Below are 21,666 nucleotides of genomic sequence, written 5' to 3' on the forward strand. Positions count from 1 at the left end.
TTGAGCAAATGGGGTTTGTAAGCCATCGCTAGAAGCTTAGCTAGGAGAAGGAAAACTCTGACCTTGAAACTCTGTTGGCTTGCAGCTATACCCACTCATGGGGAAGGCTTTGGGAGTAAACTCTGAGGAAAAATCTGGAGTCCCTGAGGCAGTCCTACATTGAGTTCAATGTTGACTGGCAACTCCTGCGATGCTGCTGGTACTAAACAATATCGGCCCTTGCCATTCGTTTAGAATCATCATCTGTGTGGGGAGGGGGAGGCTGCTGCATGGGCAACAGCTTGCTCTCCACATCGTGCTACCCTGGCCTGCGTACTGGCATGCACGTCGACGTAGACAGCTAGGACACAACATCCATAGTCAGCCATGATCAATGGAGGGCCTCTAAAGAGGTCACAAGGGACTAATTATTGTTTCTTATGTTATGTTTTCACAGAGATACATTGGCTAACTTCAAAGGTCCAAAAACAACTTAGCACCAAAAGGCTGATACCTCAGTTTCTATTGCTGCACAAGAAACAGTCATTTAAATTTTGATAGTTCAAGTAAAGCTGAAACTGTGTTACCGCAAGATCACGCAAGTTCAGACTGTTGAAAACAAGGCTCTGATTTCCAATGCTCAAAGTTGATTACAGGCCATTTCAGCATTTTACCCATCTGTCTTCTGATAAATTCATGAGAGCATAACAATGGCTCATAAGACGACAAACTTGCTGGCACCTCTGAACAACGGCATTCATCTTTCTCACCCCACCACCCCACCAGATCCTTTGTCATTGCTGGCTTTTCAACCAGTCAAGACTACTGTCATGCATGTCATGGGGATGCGGTTATGAGCAGATTTTCAACTGCTTAATATCATCCAGTAAGTCCAGCTGAATTCTCCTTGACTGAAAGCAAGTCGGTTTCCAGGAATGAGCCAGATATTGGCCTTGCTACAGCTACTGGAGGAGCACCTCACTGAAGTAATATGAAAAAAAGCCCACAATTGACATTAACAAAGGGTGACACTTCTACCAGAATGTAATATGGAATGAAATAATAATTTGGTTTGCAATGCTTAGTTTGTGATGGCCTTTGTGCCTAGATTGTGGACAAGTGACCACAGCAGTTCGTTGACAATGGAAGAACTCTTTGGTGGCATGATAGTGTATTGCTAATACAGCATGGCAACTTGAGTTCAATTCCCATTCCTGTCTGTAAGGAGGTTGTACATTCTCACCGTGACCGTGTGGGTTTCCACAGGGCGCTCTGGTTTCCTCCCACATTCCAAAGCTGCATGGGTTAGTAGATTAATTGGTCATGTGGGTGTAATTGGATGGGGCAGGATTGTGGACTGTGCTGTATCTCTTTTTTTTAATGGCAGACAATGGGTGAGTAATTGATAATGTTCACCACATTCAATTTACCTCCTTATAGAAAACCCATGCAGAAAGTAGTTGTTGAGGCTCTTACTTGATTTTTGCCTCTTCATTTTTCAGCTCACCTGATGCCAAGAGCCCCTTTGTTCAGGTTGGCAAGGCTGTGCAGCATGCGGCAATTTGATGTCCACTTTTCCATGGAGTGCTTTCAGTGCAGTCCAGGAAACAGAAGAGTTGTTTCAGCATAAGTGCCCTCTTCTATTACATGTCATGCTTCAAAAAGACTATTAATTATATTGATGCAACACATGCATGGGTGTGCTGGAGACTTGAGTCATCAGTCATGTGTTCAGCAAAAAGCCTTTGTTATCCATACTGAACAGCTGCAGGATTGCTGCAAGGATGTTGTTACTGACCTTTATTCATAATTTGCTGTCTTATGTCACACACCAGGTGGGACTGGAACCTTATTGTTCTGAGACAAGCCACAACGAGCATGTAGCAGGACCCGAATTACAGGGAAAAGTGGAGTAGGTTAGGGCTTTATTCCTTGGAGTGTCAGAGTATGAGAGGAGACTTGTCAGAGGTAAAAATATTAGAAGGGGCATAGAGAGGGCAAATGCAACCGGGCTTTTTCATTGAGGTTGGTGAGACTTGAACCAGAGGTCATGGGTTAAGTGTGAAAGGTGAAATGTTTAAGGGGAATATGAGAGGGAACTTATTCACTCAGATGGTGGAAAGAGCTGCCAGTAGAAGTGTTGAATGCATGTTTGATTTCAACATTTAAGAGAAGTTTTGATAAATACATGACGGGAGAGGTACGGAGGGCTGTGGTCCAGGTGCAAGTCGATGGGACTAGGCAGAATAATATTTCAGCATGGACTAGATGGGCCAAAGGGCCTATTTCTGTGCTGTAGTTCTTCCCCTTTCTGTCAGATATGATAAAAAATAATCAGTAGAAAAGCACAGTAACGTCGGAGAAAACAGATGCCTTTCCAGATGGTTTCAACAAAACAAGCTTTTTTATCACAAGCTTAAATAAATCTGAAAGGAGAAAGCTACATCAAAGGCATTAGTCCTGTTTCACCTCACTCAGCTCCACATTAGTGACACTTTTCAACTGACCTCCAGCTTTTGACTCTTTCCCATTATAGAGAAAGAACAGTCAATGAGAGAGCTGGATGGTACTCCTAATCAGAACAAAATCAACATCCGGTTTGTTATCCTTGACTTATGTTGTGGAATTTGTTGTTCTCTGGCAGCAGTATAGTGCAAACCATAAAAATTACTATATGTAGAGTACTGTGTGAAGGTCTTAGGCACACATATATATTAGAATGCCTATGACTTTAGCACAGCACTGTGGTAATATTATGTATGGTAATACACTGCTGCCACAAAAAAAAGCAAATTTCATGACATAGGTGAGCGATGATAAAGTTCAGAATCAGGGTCAGAATTAATATCACTGGCATATGTTGTGAACTTTATAAACTTTACGGCAGCAGTACAATTAAATATATGATAGATATAGAGAAAAATGAGTTACATAAAGTACATATATCTCCATTAAATAGTTAAGTTAAAACAAGTAGGGCAAAATAGAAATAAAAATAGTAGTGAGGTAGTGTTCATGGGTCCAACGTCCATTTAGAAATCATGTGGCAGAGATGAAGAAGTGTTCCTGAGTCACTGAGTGTGTGCCTTCAGGCTCCTGTACCTCTTTCCCAATGGTAACTGTATGAAGAGGGCATGTCCTGGGTGGTGGGGATCCTAAATGATGGACCGCTCCTTGAAGATGACTTGGATACTATGGAGGCTGGTACCCATGACAGAGCTGACTAATTTTACAAGTTTCTGCAACTTATTTCGATCTTGTGCAGTAGACCTCTCCCCACGCACCCCCCCATACAAGATGGTGATGCAGCCAGTCAGAATGCTCTCCACAGTACATCAGAAGTTCTCAAGTGTTTCAGTTGATAAACCAAATCTCTTCAAACTCCTAATGAACTATAGCCACTGTCTTGCCTTCTTTATAGCTGCATCAATACATTGCGTTCAGGTTAGGTTTTCAGAGATATTGACACCCCGGAACTTGAAACTGCTCACTCTCTCCACTTCAGATTCACTATGAGGATTGGTTTATGTTCCCTCGTCTTACTCTGCCTGAAGTCCTTAACCAGCTCTTGGATCTTACTGACAATGAGTGTAAGGTTGTTGCTGCGACACTACTCAACTAACTGGTATATTTAGCTGCCTTACACCCTTTCATCATCATTTGAAATTCTGCCAATAATGGTTGGATCATCAGCAAGTTTATAGATGTGGTTTGAGCTATGCCTAGCCACACAGTCACGGGTGTAGAGAGAGTAGAGCAGAGGGTTAGGCTCACATCCCTGAACTGTGCCAGTGATGATTGTCAGTGAGGTGGAGGAGTTAACGCCAATGGTCTTCTGGTTAGGAAGTCAAGAAGCCAGTTGCAGAGGAAGGTACAGAGATCCAGGTTCTGTAGCTTTTCAATCAGGACTGTAGGAATCATGGTGTTAAATGCTAAGCTATAGTCAATAAATAGCGTCCTGACGTAAGTAATTAACTTGATTCTGATGTGGGTCTCTATTGTGGACTGAGAGTGGGAAGGGAGCAGGGAGAGAGGAATCATGGTTGGGAAAAGGAGAAGGGAGAGGGGATGGATCAGGAAGTACCAGAGAGACATTCTGTAATATCAATAAACCAATCGTTTAGAATCAAATAACCTTGCCTGGCGTGTAAGGCCAAGTGTGTCTGCACTCGTGCCACCCCTTGCCCCGACACTCCTTCTCTGCCACCTGCCACGCCTTCTCCCACAGCCTCCTGCAGCGCTCCACCCTTGCCTTTCTCAACGTCCTTTGCTCCTGCCAGATTTACAGACTCGCTCTCCGTTCCACATTGACAAATACAGTACTGTGCAAAAGTCTTAGGCACCCTAGCTATATACAGGTGCCTAAGGCTTTTACACAGTACTGTATGTGTGTGTGTATATATCTATCTATATATATTTTTCCCACACTTTATGGGTTGTGTGTATGTGTATGTTTCCTTCAATCTCAGGTCCTCTACCAAAGGCCCGAGAGCTTGAGGGTTCAGGACAGTATCCTTGCTGTTCCTCATAGTACGCTCTTCTGGACCAAGATCTCAGATATTGTCCCGGGATTTGTTGGAGCCACCCTCCCAGTCCAGGTGTCACAGCTCCAAGTGCTCCTTTCACTACTGTGATGACTCTGGCTTTAACGTTCCACATCCTCTCCATCTGCTCTTTCAAACCCTGGTATTTCTCCAGCTTCTCATATTCTTTCTTCTTGATGTTACTGTCATTCGGGATTGCCATATCTATTGCTATTGTTTTTTCCTGTTCCTTGTCCAATATTACTATGTCTGGTTGGTTGGCCAGTACCTGCTTATCAGTCTGTAATTGGAAGTCCCTCAGGATCTTAGTTCAGTCATTCTCTACTCCCTTCTTGGGTGTTTCCCATTTGGACTAGGGAGTGTCCAATCCATACTCAGTGCAGATATTCCTGTACACAATTCCTGCAACGTGGTTGTGCCATTCAGTGTATGCTGTCCCTGCCTGCATCTTGCACCCTGTTACTATGTGCTGGATGGTTTCAGTGGATTCCTTACACAGTCCGCATCTTGGGTCTTGTCTGGTGTGATAGACCCGGCTTCTATTGCTCTTGTGCTCAGTGCCTGTTCTTGTGCAGCCATGAGCAGTGCCTCTGTGCTGTCACCCAGACCTGCCATTTCCAGCCATTGGTAGGACTTTCTTATGTCAGCCACCTCTAATGATACCTGGCGATGGTACATCTCCTGCAGTGGCTTGTCCTGCCATGGCCTCTGGTCCTCTGGTCCTCTGGTCCTCTAGTCCTCTGGCTCTGCTTCACCCACCCACAAAATAGTGAGGCAGTGTTCATGGGTTCATTCTCCATTTGGTAATCTGATCGTGGAGGGAAAGAAACTAGATCTTGCAGATCTTTCTCTCCATCATTTTCAAATCAGAGAAGACAAAATGTTCATGCACCATAAACATTACTGATTTTACAGTATATAGCTGTAATTTTGCTGGTGCTCTTCACCTTGAGTTCAGAGTGATAAATGATGTGAGTGAAGTATAAAAGCATTTCCCTAATTGGACAGCAATGGTTGCTTCACCTTGGGCCTAGATATGGGAAATTCATCAAAGACTAGTTTATGGCATCAACTTGACAGTACAACATTTCATATAAGACCAATAGTTCTGTGTACAGCTTAAGACCGAATTATAACAAGTTTCAACATTACTGACTGACATATTTTGTAGCAGGGTGGAGGTGGAGGAGAATTCCACGGTGAGTTAAAACAAATTAATATTTTATTTTGCTTTTATGACGAAGTAGTTGTTTAACTCAAAGGAGGTCTTAAATTTGTAAATTCCTCCAGGGTTATGAATTCGGCAAAGATAGAAGGTCTAAATCTGTGCACTACTGTGGATGCACTGTAAAACACATTGAGGTGGATTAGATTGGACAATGCCAACGCCTGGACTCGCCTCTGGCAGACTGCTGCTGCTTACATTTATTGCCTTTGGATGTGCAGGGCTGAACCAGCTAACCCTCTTACACCAGTCAGCCATTTGAACAAACCCCACACTGTATTAAGTCTCTCAAGCAGCCTGAACGGGTCATTTAATACATTCAGTGGTAGATATATCTGATGAATATTCATATTTTTAAATATGTATGATTTTCAATGTAACTAAATTTACATCAGAAATGCATAATTAAAAATTGTGTAAATTCCAAAATATAACAATGACCTGTTGCAGTTATGTTTAAGATATTAATTTAAAATGAAGCAACTTGGAATAACTGAACTGCAATTACTGATTTAGTGTGACCAATTCATAAAATCTGACATTCAGTAATAGTAGCACTTTTCTATTTAAATTTGAAAATTACCACTCCTTAAATACACCTAGGGTATTTATAGCAGTGTCATGCCATTTGACCCACTGTTCAGCAAAGGTATTTGTGTCCCTGCTAGCCAAAATAGTCCATTTATATATTTATTTCATAGAGTTTGAAATCATTGATGCATGGATATAATTTTACCAATTTAAGATAACTGGCAAAAGAAATAATGGCTGATGATTTGTACAGTGCCTAATGATAATATACTGACATGCTCTTTTGAAAAGGTGATGGAAGCTGACTGTATGCTCCAGAACTAAGCACACATAGCTTGCTGACTGGCTGCATAGTGCATGCAGTTCCCATCCATCTGCACTTCTTCCAGGTGCAAAAGGTGGTGAGTGATCCACACTGTAAGTGAGTGATCCCTCCTGTGATCAAGTATCTGGCTTTCAAAAGCTGTGAAAAGCTTTTTTACTCTTTTTGGTGGGTGTCTCACTTATAGTCAGTTTTAAAATCTATTAAAGAGGATTCAAATGCTTAACAGTAAATAAATGCAAAGTTAATTGGAACTAGCAAATCATTAAAGAAAACATAAAATAAATAAAACACATGCACTCTTCCATAGGATTGACAACTACATTCAAATTAATGATTGTAATTGTTCCATCAGCTGTAAAATGAATCTGGGTCTGTGAAATGAAATGAACTGCTCCAGCAGTGGACTTAATAGCGAATCTGGCAGCAGAAGGGTTGAATAATCAAATGCATCAACATCTTACTTTAAGGATACAGTAAATTGGACTTCAGCATTCAGCTACACAAACAAAAATTCAAGACACCCTGAGAAATAGATTGCAAGATTAAGTCCAATTGTTCCTTTAAATATAGAACTGAATGCACACTATTCCTGAAAAGAAGCCCACATGAACAATGATAAAGGGTGACACAAACAAGATCAGCTAAAGTTCAACTTCTGCAGCAATCCATGATATGAAAGGCACAACTGCTTCATTCATAGATGGCTAATATAATTCAAAATAATTGCAGAACTTAAAATACAGTTAAATAATGGAAAAGTTGGGACGTAGATTTTAGCAGAAAGAGTGGCCATTTCTCAAACTTAACATTACACCGATAAATGTATTAAAAGTAAATCTCTATAACATTTCCAATCTCAAATATAGCAATCTATGATATGAAAGGCACAACTGCTTCATTCATAGATGGTTAATATAATTCAAAATAATTGCAAAATTTAAAATACAGTTGAATAATGGAAAAGTTGAGACGTAGATTTTAGCAGAAAGAGTGGCCATTTCTCAGACTTAACATTAAACTGCTAAATGTATTAAAAGTAAATCTCTATAACATTTCCAATCTCAAATATACAAATTATGGCTCAAGTAATGTGTGAAAGAAAAAAAAACTTGAACACATAAAATGTTTATTCAAATATTTTGATATTGAACATATATTACAGATTTAACTGATTCAATAAAAGACAAAGACATGCAATTAATTGCATTTTACCATTAAGACCATAACACAGGAGAAAAATTAGGCCACTTATCCCAGCAAGTCTGCTCTGCCATTCCATCAAGGCTGATTTATTATTCCTCACATCCTCAATTTCCTGCCTTCTCCCTGTAAACTTTGACGCCATGACTAACCAAGAACTTATCAACCTCCGCTTTAAATATTCTCAATTATTTAGCCACCACAACCATCTGTGGCAAGGAACTCCACAGATTTACCACCCTCTGGCTAAAGAAATTGCTTCTTGTCTCTGTTCTAGATGGACATCCCTCTATTCTGAGTATGTGCCCTCTGTCTTAGACTCATCCACTGTAAGAAGCATCCTCTCCACATCCACTCTATCTAGGCCTATCAATATTCCATAGGTTTCAGTGAGATTCACCTCATTCTTCTAAACTCTAACGAGTACAGTCCCAGAGCCATCAAATGCTCCTCATATGTTAACCCTTCCTTTTCTGGAATCATTCTCATGAACCTCCTCTGGACCCATTCCAATACCATCACATCGTTTCTTAGAAAAGAGGCCCAAAACTGCTCACTATATTCCAAGTGCAGTGTGATCAATGCTTTATAAAGCTTCAATACCATATCCTTGCTCTTATATTCTAGTCCTCTTGAAGTGAATGCTGACATTGCATTTGCCTTTCTTACCACTGACTCAACCTGCAAATTAACCTTTAAGAAATCCGGCACAAGGACTCCCAAGACCCATTGCACCTCAGATTTTTGAATTTTCTCCCCGTTTAGAAATAGTCTATGCCTTTATTCCATCCATCAGCGTGTATGACCATACATTTTCGTAAACAATATTCCTCCTGCCACTTTGTTGTCTATTCTCCCAATTTGTCCAAGTCCTTCTGGAGACTCCCTGCTTCCTCAGCTCTACTTGCATCTCACCCTAACTTTGTGTTATCTGTAAACTTCGCCACAAAGCCATCAATTCCATCATTTGATTCATTGACATATAACATGAAAAGAAATGGTCCCAATACCAACCCCAGCAGAACACTGTGATTCACTGGTAGCCAACCAGAATAGCTCCCCTTTATCTGCCTCACTCTTTGCCTCCTGCCAGTTAGTCTTCTATCCATGCTGGTATGTTACCTGTAATACCATAGCTGTTAACCTGTTTAGCAGCTTCATATGTGCCATCTTGTCAAAGGCCCTCTGAAACTCCAAGTAAACAGGATCCACTGACTCGCCTTTGTCTATCCTGCCTATTGTTTCACCAAAGATTTCCTCTTAAGGAAACCATGCTGACTTTGGTCTTTTTTATCATGCACCTTCAAGTACCCTGAAACCTTATCCTTAATAATGGTCTCCAACGTTTGCCCAACCACCGAAGTCAAGTGAACTGGCCTATTATCTTGAAAGATCATTATTAATGCCTTCACAATCTTTTCAACGACCTCTTTCAGAACCCTAGGTTGTTTCAATTTGGTCCAGGTGATTTACTTACCTTCAGACTTCTCAGCTTTCCAAACACCTTCTCCTTAGTAATAGCAACTAAACTCCCTTCTGCCCCTGACATATTGAAATTTCTGGCATATTGCTAGTGTCTTCCACAGACTGATGCAAAATACTTATTAAATCATTTGCCATGTCTTTGTCCCCCATTACAACCTCTTCAGCTTCATTTTCTAGAGGTCCAATATTCACTTTCACCTCTCTTTTACTCTTTATATCCCCGAACAAACTTTTGGTAACCTCTTTGATAGTATTGGCTTGCTTACCTTCATATTTCATCTTTTCTTTTAGTTGATTTCTCTGGGTTCCCAATCCTTTAACTTTCCACTATTTTTTGCTCTAATATATGCCCTCTCATTTGCTTTTATCCTGTCTTTGACTTCTCTTGTCTGCTATCGTTGCCTCATCTTCCCTTCAGAATATTTCTTCATCATAGAGATACACAGTATCTATCCTGTCCCTTCCAAATTACCCCTAGAAACTCCAGCCATTGCTGTTCTGCTGTCAGCCCTGTTAGTGTCCCCTTTCAATCAACTTTGGCCAGCTCCTCTCTCATGCCGCTGTAATTCTCTTTACTCCATGCAGTACTGACACATCTGACTTTATCTTCTCCTTCTCAAACTAGAGGGTAAATTGTATCATAATATGGAAATTGGCTCCTATGGGTTCATTAACCTTAAGCTCTTTTATCAAATCTGGTTCTTTACACAACACCCACAAGCTGCTTAAAAATGTTATCTTGTAGGCATTCTACAAATTCCCTCTCTTGGGATCCAGCACCAAACTGATTCTTCCAATCTACCTGCATATTGAAATCCCCCCATGACTATCATAACATTGCCCTTATTACGTGTCTTTTCTATTTCCTGTTGAAATTTATATCCTGCTTCCTGGCTACTGTTCAGGGGGCTTTATATAACTCTCTAGTAAAGCCCTCCCCACCACTGAGAACGTTTACAGAGAGCGATGTCACAAGAATGCAGCATCCGATGAATCAGCATGTAAGAGAGAGACTGAAAATCTGGCTGAGTAGTGCCAATACAACAACCTCTCACTCAATGTCAGTAAGACCAAGGACCAGATTATTGACTTTGGAGGAGGAAATCAGAGGTCCATAAGCCAGTCTTCACTGGGGATCAGAGTTGGAAAGGGTCAGGAACCATAAATTCCTCTGTGTTATCATTTCAGAAGTTCTAAACAGGGCCCACCATGTAAGTGAATTTACGAAGAAAGCAGGGCAGCACCTCTACTTCCTTCGAAGTTTGCCATGATTCTGCATGACATTTAAAACTTTGACAAAGATCTATAGATGTGTGGCATAGAGGATATTGACTGGTTGCATCACGGCCTGGTATTGAAACACAAATGCCCTTGAATGGAAAATCCTATGTAAAGGTAGTGCATACAGCCCACATGCAAAGCTCTCCCTGCAATTGAGCACATCTACATGGAGTTCTCTGCAGGAAAGCAACATCCGTCATCAAGGACCACCACACCCAGGCCATGCTCTCTTCTCACTGATGCCATCAGGAAGAAGGTTCAGGAGCTTCAGGACCCACACCATCAGGCTCAGGAGCAGTTATTATCCCTCAACCATCAGGTTCCTGAACCAGTGGGGATAATTTCACTCACCTCCTCACTGAACTGTTCCCACAGCCTATGAATTCACTGTCAAGAACTCTTCAACTCATGTACTTGATACTTATTGCTTATTTATTCATTATTATTATTATTTCTTTTTTCTTTTGTATTTGCACAGTTTGTTGTCTTTTGCACATTATTTGTTTGTTCATCCTGTTGGGTTCTATTATGTTTCTTGGACTTCCTGAACATGCCCGCAAGGAAGTGAATCTCAGGGTAGTATATGGCGACATATACGTACTTCGATAATAAATTTACTTTGAACTTTGAACTCCATTATCAAAGACCACCACTATCCAGGCCATGGACTCTTCTCACTACTACCAGCATAGGTATGTACGTTATGTAGATAATCACATTGTACAGAAGCCCTTGGTCCCATTCCACCATGTCAGGAACAGTTATGATTCTGCAGCCATCAGTCTTCTGAAACGGTATGGATAACTTCATACATCACTACTCTGAACTGATTCTAAAACCTACAAATTTAATTTGAAAGACTCTTCACAAATCATGTTCTCAATATTATTTTTAATTGCACACTTTGTCTTCTTTTGCACATTGGTTGTTTGTCAGTTTTTATCTGTTAATGAATTGCTCTTTGTAAAATTCTATTGTATTTCTTTTTTCCCTGTAAATGACTCCAAGAAAATGAGTCTCAAGGTACTCTATGGTAACATATGTGTACTTTGATAATAAAATTTACTTTGAACTTTGATCTTCCTTCAAGTCAGTGAAAAATGCCATTATAAGCTGCTACTCACAAACATATGCTGCACATAAATAGCTGGTGTGACATTGCCTAAACCTTTCATTAATTTTTGAAAATTACTATTTTGCATTAATTAGCAGGGACCCATGCTAAAAACTTTTAAAAAGAAATGTCAGTCTATAAAGCAAATATGACATTGAAAATAACACCAGTTTAGTATTGTATATTGAGAGATACGTCCAGTTTCTGTTAGAAGTTAATGAGGTTTCTGTAAATATTACTCTATAACCATCAGTCTCCTGAACCAGTATGGATAACTTCATTCATCACTACTCCAAACTGATTCCAAGATCTACAATGCTTTACAGTACCAGTGACCCGGGTTCAATTCCTGCCACTGCCTTTAGGAAGTTTGTATGTTCTTGCTGTGACCCCACGTGTTTCCTTTGGATGCTCCTGTTTCCTCCTACAGTCCAAAGATGTACCAGTTGGTAGATTAAATTGTCATTTTATATTATCTTTTGATTAGGCTAGGATTAAATCGGGGGATTGCTGGAAGGGCCTATTCTGTGCTGTATCCCAATAAATATTTTTTTTCCCTGAAGAACTGAACTCTTTCAGTTTATTGAACTATCCTGATTAACAAATCATAATATCCTTTGGTTAATCTTTGGTCTGTTGCCATGACTAATAGAAACCATAGAAACTACAGCACTGAAATAGGCCTTTTGGCCCTTCTTGGCTGTGCCGAACCATTTTCTGCCTAGTCCCACTGACCTGCACACGGACCATATCCCTCCATACACCTCCCATCCATGTATCTGTCCAATTTATTCTTAAATGTTAAAAAAGAACCCACATTTACCACCTCGTCTGGCAGCTCATTCCATACTCCCACCACTCTCTGTGTGAAGAAGCCCCCCCTAATGTTCTCTTTAAACTTTTCCCCCCTCACCCTTAACCCATGTCCTCTGGTTTTTTTCTCCCCTTGCCTCAGTGAAAAAAGCCTGCTTGCATTCACTCTATACCCATCATAATTTTATATACCTCTATCAAATCTCCCCTCATTCTTCTACGCTCCAGGGAATAAAATCCTAACCTATTCAACCTTTCTCTGTAACTGAGTTTCTCAAGTCCTGGCAACATCCTTGTAAACCTTCTCTGCACTCTTTCAACCTTATTTATATCCTTCCTGTAATTTGGTGACCAAAACTGAACACAATACTCCAGATTCGGCCTCACCAATGCCTTATACAACCTCATCATAACATTCCAGCTCTTATACTCAATACTTTGATTAATAAAGGCCAATGTACCAAAAGCTCTCTTTACAATCCTATCTACCTGTGACGCCACTTTTAGGGAATTTTGTATCTGTATTCCCAGATCCCTCTGTTCCACTGCACTCCTCAGTGCCTTACCATTAACCCTGTATGTTCTACGTTGGTTTGTCCTTCCAACATGCAATACCTCACACTTGTCTGTATTAAACTCCATCTGCCATTTTTCAGCCCATTTTTCCAGCTGGTCCAAGTCCCTCTGCAGGCTCTGAAAACCTTCCTCACTGTCTACTACACCTCCAATCTTTGTATCATCAGCAAATTTACTGATCCAATTTACCACATTATCATTCAGATCATTGATATAGATGAAAATAACAATGGACCCAGCACTGATCCCTGTGGCACACCACAAGTCACAGGCCTCCACTTGGAGAATCTATAAGTATTGGATGGGTGCAATGCTCCATTCATCAGCAATGGATGAAAATGATAAGACAACTGTCAAAACAAAGACCATCCATTGATATGCAACTGGCTCAAGTCTTGAGAGCTAATTATCTATTGTCTTTGCTTGATGTTATGGATATTGTTGGGTGCCTGCAAGTATGAACAAAAATGAATCCAATTAGCAAGCCTTTACAAACTTGAAGAGACTGGTGTCTTCACAAACCTACTGAGCTCTTACTATATGTGCTATTTGATCACAATAGCTCTTACAGGGATTCAAACTGGAGTCAGGGTACCAGTTGTTTCACCCTGAGCTGGACAGTACTGTTCTGGAAGCTGGAGAATATAGTCTTGCAAGTGCTGTCTTTATCATATTCTATTAGCTCTTCTGTATGTATCTCTATAACACCTTTGTTTCTCTCTTTCTAAATATTTTGTTTTGTTTTCTGTTCTTTCCTAAATACATCTCTTTTTCTTCTTCTTTTTCAGATGGATAGGCAATAAAAGGTGCAGCATCAATAACTGCAGGGATAATCACCACTCTAAGACTCAACAGGGAATTGCAAAATTATGTTTATGATGGATTTTCACAACAGCAGGTTCACAGAAGTTTTAAGGAATGTGCAACTTCCAAGTAAAGATGTATTTTAATAACATTGGATATTTCATATAAATTATATTCTTTGTCTAAATTAAGCAAAAATGGTTCCTATTGATTTTACGTCAATATTAAGACAACAATAATTTAACACGTACAAAGCATTTTGAAATATGGAGGAAAGGACTTGTTTACTTAAACTGCTAAATGCTAGGCATCATACATTGCCAAGTTCTGTTTTCCATTGCACTGAATGGCAGATAGCCAACTAATTAAATTGATTCTGATATTGAAAATGAGGAACTGGCAAGTTATGTTGAGAAGTTACATGATTTTGGAAAAATAGAGAGTCGTTTGTTACTTTGACATGACATTGACCTGTTCTCATTTCCTATTTACCATTGAAGATTTAGACCCACTTCTGGGTCAGGATGAAAACCATGTGGGGTATTGCTAGAATCACCACTCCCAATCCTTTTCTTCAAAAAATGGCAAATAGCTACTTGGGAAACTAACTGGCTTGTCAGTCATTCAGAATTTATTCATGAAATAGAAGGCAGAATGAAGGCCTTGAGCTCATTCCACCATTTCACAACTAATCTGCGCCCCATTGACCCATAATTCCCTTAGTGAATGAAGGGTATGTTCATATGGAAAACAACATACGAACAGACCCTTCAGCCACATCAACTACTTCAACTACTCATCTACACTAGCATTATCATCCACAGTCTTTTGTTAAAGACATTTCCAGGCTTCCATTATCGGAAAAATGTTTCCTCAAGAAGAATTCAATCAAAAGAAATGCAAGTAATACATTTGGGGAGGGCAAATGAGGCAAGGTACTACACAACACAAGAGATTAATACTTAGAAATATGAAAGGATTATATGAGTGCATGTCCATTGCACCAATGGAAAGAAGGCATATTGAATACATGCCCTCATTCACCAAGGCATAGGAATTAACAGCAGAGTAACTATCATGGAACTATACAAAACATTATTAGGACCATAACTCATGTACTGTGCATTGTTCTGGTCACTATGCTATGTGAAAACTATAATGAGATGACGTGAAGGTGGGTTTTCTGTGTATGGCAAGGGCCGAGAAAATGTTTATGAATTGGATTTGACCTTTTAAGGAATCACTCTTTTGGTAACAAAGGAGGAGGGGAAAATTAATGTCATATGGATAGAAATTTAGATGATTATAAAGAATGTTAGATTAATTTATTCAATTGTTATTCTACGACTACTTAGCATATGAACATTCGTATCTATCTATATACACACACACACACACACACACACACACACACACACACACACACATACTGTATATAGATATTTTTATAAACTAAATTAAAAAACATAAACTTAATTAAAATTAAATTTAATTGAATAAACTCAATTTAAAAATATTTACTTCAAATGAATGCTTGGGAAGTAATTGATCAGTTAAATTGTGAATCATTAGGTTAATCAATTAAATCTGGTCCTGCTATTGAGATGGTGGAGAAGTAACAGGCTCAGCTCAAGGTCCTATAGTTAACCAACCAATCAATTTAATTAATCAAACCAAAATTAAAGAAATGTAGGAGAACAACATCGTATCCAAGTCTGTTTGGAAAGATAAAGTTCAACATAAGGAAACATAGCCATGGAAAGAAAACTGCCAGCATTACACAGAGGGTTAAATAATGCATTAGATCTAGGTGGAGGAGTTCCAAAAGCAATACTTGAGTGGTATATCTGAGAATTCTCTATGCTGTCTCTTTGTGTGTTATTGGCATTCAACCAAGGGCATGTGCAAAATGGTTTGGCATACCTCAAAAAATGATCATCCTGTAACAGTAAGAATGTGCTTATATGTTCCTAACTTTGCAAGTTAAGTTCTTCCACATTCAACTGCACCTCATTGTGGTGAAAATTGAGGGATTTTGCATCCTTCTGCTCATATATAACATACTGCTAGGAGAAGAATGCAAGATAAAATACACTTGGCAGGAACTGGTCAACAGTTCTGTGCTGAATAGTCAACATTTCTTAGTTCCCTTGCACATTTGTAAAGGGACCCTTAATTTTCCACCAAATTTGAGGTTCCTTAAAGATGTGTAAGTCCCAAACATGATGGCAGCTAGCCTTCGTTAAGGCTTTGGTAACTGTACTCTGATGTTGGATTTTACATGGATATTAATCACTTCATATTTTTTCAAAATTTTTAATGTTTAAAGTATTTACATTTTAAATTCTGTGAATGATTATTAATACTTTTTTCACACTACTGAATGTCAGGAATGTATGAACACTGTTGGAACCAGGAAAGACAGATCACCACATGCTCTATAGATTTGTGGTTAGCATGGGTAACTCACTGTTGGCAGCAAGTTCCAAAAGCCACCATAAATATAAGAATTTTCATTATGGATGATGAATAGAAAACGAGTGATTTAATAAATGACTATTTTCTTTTACAATGGGATGGAATTTACATTCCTGACAGTCAGGAAGCAGGTTTTGTGGGTAGTGGGGTTGAGGGTAGCTTTCAATGGCATAAAGAAAAGTCAAATGCACACTTGTGTCAATCAGCCAAATGCTGTGTGGGGCACTGAAGGTGTTGTGAATTTCATCAACACTGGTGTTTGTACTGTATGGATCTATTTCTTTTGGAGCAATGACCCCCACCCACCCCCCCCAATTTAGCACTACATTGCTCACTCTCTCCTTGCAATGCGAATACAGCAATGTTAAAGCCATCTCCCATGTGGGTGCTTTCATTTAATTTATATGTAGTTGTGCACAGACACAACAATGTTCAATAAGATGCCTCCTGAGATAATAGGGATCGTTCATGTTGCCGTGAACCTTTTGTTATCAGAGGACCACCGTCTTGATAATGTGCAAACATTCTTACGTGCTTTGGTGAATGAGTTGACACCAATTAACATAAATTAACACAGAACTTGTAACCGAGAATGCTACATTAAATGAATCCTATCTGCTGCACATGACCTATATCCCTCCATCCATGCCTGTTCATATGGCTGTCTACATGCCTCACTAGGTACATCAACTGCAGCACATAATTTAGAAGAGATTGCAGGATAAGGAGGAAATGGGAATTGAGAAGAAGGGTTATACATATGAATATCATAATCTTCTCTGGTTTAAGCTCCTCTTATGCCACAGTAGTGGCCACAGTTTATGTTAAACATTTCCTTATCCATGGTGGTAAGGTTAAGATGATGCAGCTTCATACTAATGGGGGTGTCTGCACCGTTTTTCTAGCTGGCTAGATTATGCTCCACTTTGTTATTGTTTTACCTTGTTTTATCTCAATGCACTGTGTAATGATCCCTGTATCATATTCTGTATGAACAGTAGGCAAGACGTGCTTTTCACCGTATCTTGATAGATGTGACAATAATTAACCAATTCCAAGAGAGAGAAGTATGATAGTGAATGTTGAACAATGTGTTCATGGATTAATTGATGGCAATGTGTGCAAGCTGTGGTATGTAGGTGCGAGGTTTGCAACAGTGCTAAGTATCTGAGAAAGGTGGTGGAAATTCTTGCATCAGGGCTCTTGAGGCACTTGACAGGTGCTATCTGAGCTTTTTCCTCCCTTAAGCTTCTAGTTATCTGACATAAAGACTACTTGGCTCCTTACAGATGTAGTACATCTGCTTTATTTTGGATCTCTTCTACCAAAGCTTCCAAATTGAAATCCATGCATCCTACCATCATTCATTTGCTCCAGTCTTCAAAATGTCTCAGATTAGAAGAAGTTCAAAACACCTGTCAGTAAATGGGACATTCACAAGCCATCTCACTTTTCAAAGGTGCAGCCTGGCTTTAAGAAGCTTAAATTAGCTTTAAATGTTGTGAGCTACACATAAAATCTGTTCTCCTTTGGAAGTTAAAAACCAATGTACAGCACAGTTAATGTTAACTACACACAGCTGTAAACAATGCAGGCAGGACAAAGTTGTCCTGCTGCCTGCACTGGAAACAATTGTTGCAGACTTGCTGCACTTTCTGATACGCTCTAATATAGCCTCAAATGGTTTCCCAGCAGATACACCAAAATGTCTTACAATGTTTGAACTATAGGTTGCCTTTATAGTTATTTATGTAGATGTTGTATGATTTTTGAACAAGAACTATGTTAGCACATTGCTTTGGTGAGCCTTTATCACTTAGCTCAATTTTATACAGGACAATGTACCACTAGCTTTGAGCTACATTACAAAGAAACGTTAGATATAAAAACGATTCTACCATACAAAGTAAGCTTCTCTCTCACTCTGAAATCGAATAGTATCAAATCCTAACAGATACAAGCAAAGCATTTACATAAATTCCTAAAATCTTCTAAGAACATAGGAAAGCAATTAATGAGGAATTATTACAAACAAAAATGTGGCCGTTTCATATAATTGTTCAAAATACATTTTAAAATTATTTTGGCCATTCTCATGGTTTTTCTACAATTGAAAAACAATATTTGTTACACAATACAATGTTACAGATATTTCAAAGTGCATAAAATTATTCCATTTATCAATGCAATAGAATTTTCAGTGTTCAGCTTGCTTGCCAATTTATTTTCTACAAGCAGCCTGTGCTGTGCGAGAAGCTTGATTTCACTCAGCTTCCTACAGTTCTTTCTCTGATTGGATTTGATAAGCTACAACCATTACTAACACAGCTTCTGCAAGCACCTATAGAACTCAGAATTTAAAGATTGGTGCATGGCAGGACTTTCAGAAAGAACTCATATTCTAGTTGTTCTAAGCCTTTTACTATTCTATGTCACTTTTCTCCTCTGTTGCATTGATGCAAAATTATCATTGACATCTTCTTGAATTATCTGCTCCCCACTATTACAACTCAAAGTCAGCTCAAGGCAGCTGAGACCTCTGGTTCACCTCAGCTGCTTCTATATGCTTTGCATCAAAATGATTCCAGGACAGTCACCTCATATAGAGTTGTCTACCTTCTTTCCACAAATCACTCCTCTTTTTGTAGGAACATCTGGGCAAGATGAATTAGTGGAGGAACAATTGGAAGCAAACACTATTTAGCACTTTCTATTTTTTTATATCTTAATTCTTTTTTAATTTTTAAGTGAGGTGGTATACTTCCTGCATAATTTTCTTCCATGTACAGAATTGAAATTGGACTTGGAATTGGTTTATTGGCAAGGTACAGAATGCTTGTCTTAAATACCATTCATACAGAATAATTCATTACACAGTACATTGAGGTAGGACTAGGCAAAACAATAACAGAATGCAGGATAAAGTGCAACATCTACAGGGAAAGTGCAATGGAAATAAACAATAAGGTGCAATAACATAACAAGGTAGATTGTGAGGTCAAGAGTCCATCTTACCACAGCACAGAACTATTTAATAGTCTTATAATAAGAGGGTGGAAGCTGTCCTTGAGCTTTCTGATACGAGCTTTCAGAACTTTTGGATCTTCTGCCCAATGGCAGAAGTGAGAAGAGAGAATGCTTGGGATGGATCTTTAAGTTATGCTGGCTGCTTTCCTGAGGCAGTATGAGGTATAGACAGGGTCCACAGAGGGGATGCTGGTGTCCATGATGTGCTGGGCTGTGTCCACAACTCTCTGCAGTTTCTTGAGGTCACAGGCAGAGCAGTTGCCACACCAAGTCGAATTTTTCCATGTACAGAAAGCCGAATGATATCAACAGCTAGAACTCCTGCCAAATTCATCAATCTTCTCCACAGTTCTAGGTATGCCTGGCATGAAACAGGAATTGCTGGACTGGTCCTGGCAGAATTAGACCTAACATAAATTTGAAACGTATTTCTTTTTTCCATGGCAATCATCACCAATTAATCAATCACTAAAAGTAAAAAGGCAAATTTGAACTTTTAAGATTGACATTTTTTAATGATCATCAGCCAATACAGATAGTTTCCAAATAAAGAAGGATTCTATCGGTGCTCGATTCCTCCAATCAGCTTAAGCGGATGCTATAGTTTTGCCAAAAATGTTCGGGTGACACTTCAAAGTGTACAAATTATCCTGGAAGAAGTCACTTCCAAACTTTTCAGAAACACTACTTCCATAATTCAGCAATTCCACCTACTCATATTCCTTCACCTTGCAAAGTGGCGGGAAAGGATCATTTTATGTGTTTGGGTTAATACACTATGCAAGACTGACATGACAAGTGTTTTATTAGTTTCTATTTCTCCTTCAAGTCACTTAACATGTGCATTTCCTGACATGTATTGCCTCATATCAAAATTGTTAAATCTAGCCACTACAAATGCTTGTCGAGTTTTCTTTAGTCAACATTTTATTGATGTACTGAAACCTTGTACAAAATGAGAGAAATAAAAAATGCATTTATGCTTTTTTCTCTCCTGTACAATGTACCTGTATTTGCACTGAAGGTTACAATACATTTGAAATCTGAAATCTTAGCTGAAACTAGAATTTGCCAACAAAAGTATTCCATTCTGTAAAAAAAACTGTGAATTGCAGTTTGGTTGATCACACAAGACAGGATAATACTTCAATGGCCTTGCAATTCTTATATATAAGCCACTGTTATTTTAACCACAGTACATACTAGTGTCAGAGCATTCATTAAATAATGCATTTGTTTTGAAGCTAATTAACCTTTTGTCAGACAAATGGGAAAGATAAGGCCATTGCAAGCGGCATATCAGTGCGGTAGCTGACACAAACTGCAGCAACTGAAAGTGGTGCTGGAATATGGATCGACCTTCATTTATATTCTGTTCTGCACATAGGGCATACAATCTTGACCCATCCATTTAAGTAATTAAAGTTTCCATTTGGAAACATCCTGCAGGAAGAGGTGAAGCCTGGGAGATAAATGTCTGCCTGCTTCATGCATTTAGCTTGTTCCATCACTTGATGGACTGTTTTAAATAGGCTGGGTTGCCAGGTCCTCATAAAAATGGAGATGGATTGGCCAGCAGAGAATACTCTCGAAGGAAAGCTGACTCTCTCATCTGTTTTGCTGGATATAACTTAATTGTGAGCAAGGGTGGGCAGCTGACTCAGAAGACCTGTCATTTTTCTGGCCCCTATTTACTGAGAAACTACTCTATCTGATTAATTTGTAAACTAACCTTATTCGACAATAGGATATGATACTTTGAGATGAGAAGAAAATGTCAAGGATGTACTTCAACTCACCTTCCAGGCTATTCGATTTCCCTGTGAACCATGTTCTAGGGCAATTGGGAAATCACCTCGTTTATAACACTTCCGAAATGCTGTGGGTCCACTGGGTCTTTCTCGGAAAGATCCTGCAGATGAAGGTCCGACCACCTTGAAAATCAAAACATAAACAGTGTTTACAGTGATCTTAACAAGTTTTGTTAATTTACACAGATTTTCTTTGATTGTCTGTTAACCATGCCTTGTTTCCTACATTACAACAGTAAACACTCCTGAAAAGTACTTAATTATTAGGTGCATTGGACATAAACACTATTGTTCAAATATAGTTCCTTTCTTGGTCACTTTCATATTCTTCTCCAAAAAGATATCCATCATCAGGGACCTCCACTATTGAGTCTAAGTCCGCTTCCTGATGCTTCCATCAGGCAGGAGGTAACGGGAGCCTGAAGACCACATCTCAAGGTTCAGTAATAGCTTCATTCCCTTTGCCATCAGGT

At 39.2% G+C, this 21,666-nt stretch overlaps 1 protein-coding gene across 2 annotated transcripts in view; it reads right to left on the bottom strand.

The window, feature by feature from the left end:
- LOC134350181 (parkin coregulated gene protein-like) overlaps nucleotides 1-21,666 on the bottom strand; it is a 246,547-nt gene that overhangs the window by 173,129 nt on the left and 51,752 nt on the right. The window contains exon 2 of one of the 2 annotated variants that reach the window (XM_063055153.1): nucleotides 21,182-21,316. The exons of the other annotated variant lie outside the window; for it this stretch is intronic. Coding sequence (XP_062911223.1) covers nucleotides 21,182-21,316 — 135 coding nt within the window. The remainder of the gene's footprint in view (nucleotides 1-21,181; nucleotides 21,317-21,666) is intronic. 2 annotated transcript variants of the gene reach the window in all.

This window comes from Mobula hypostoma, chromosome 8 (assembly GCF_963921235.1).
Source record: "Mobula hypostoma chromosome 8, sMobHyp1.1, whole genome shotgun sequence".
NCBI lineage: Eukaryota > Metazoa > Chordata > Chondrichthyes > Myliobatiformes > Myliobatidae > Mobula > Mobula hypostoma.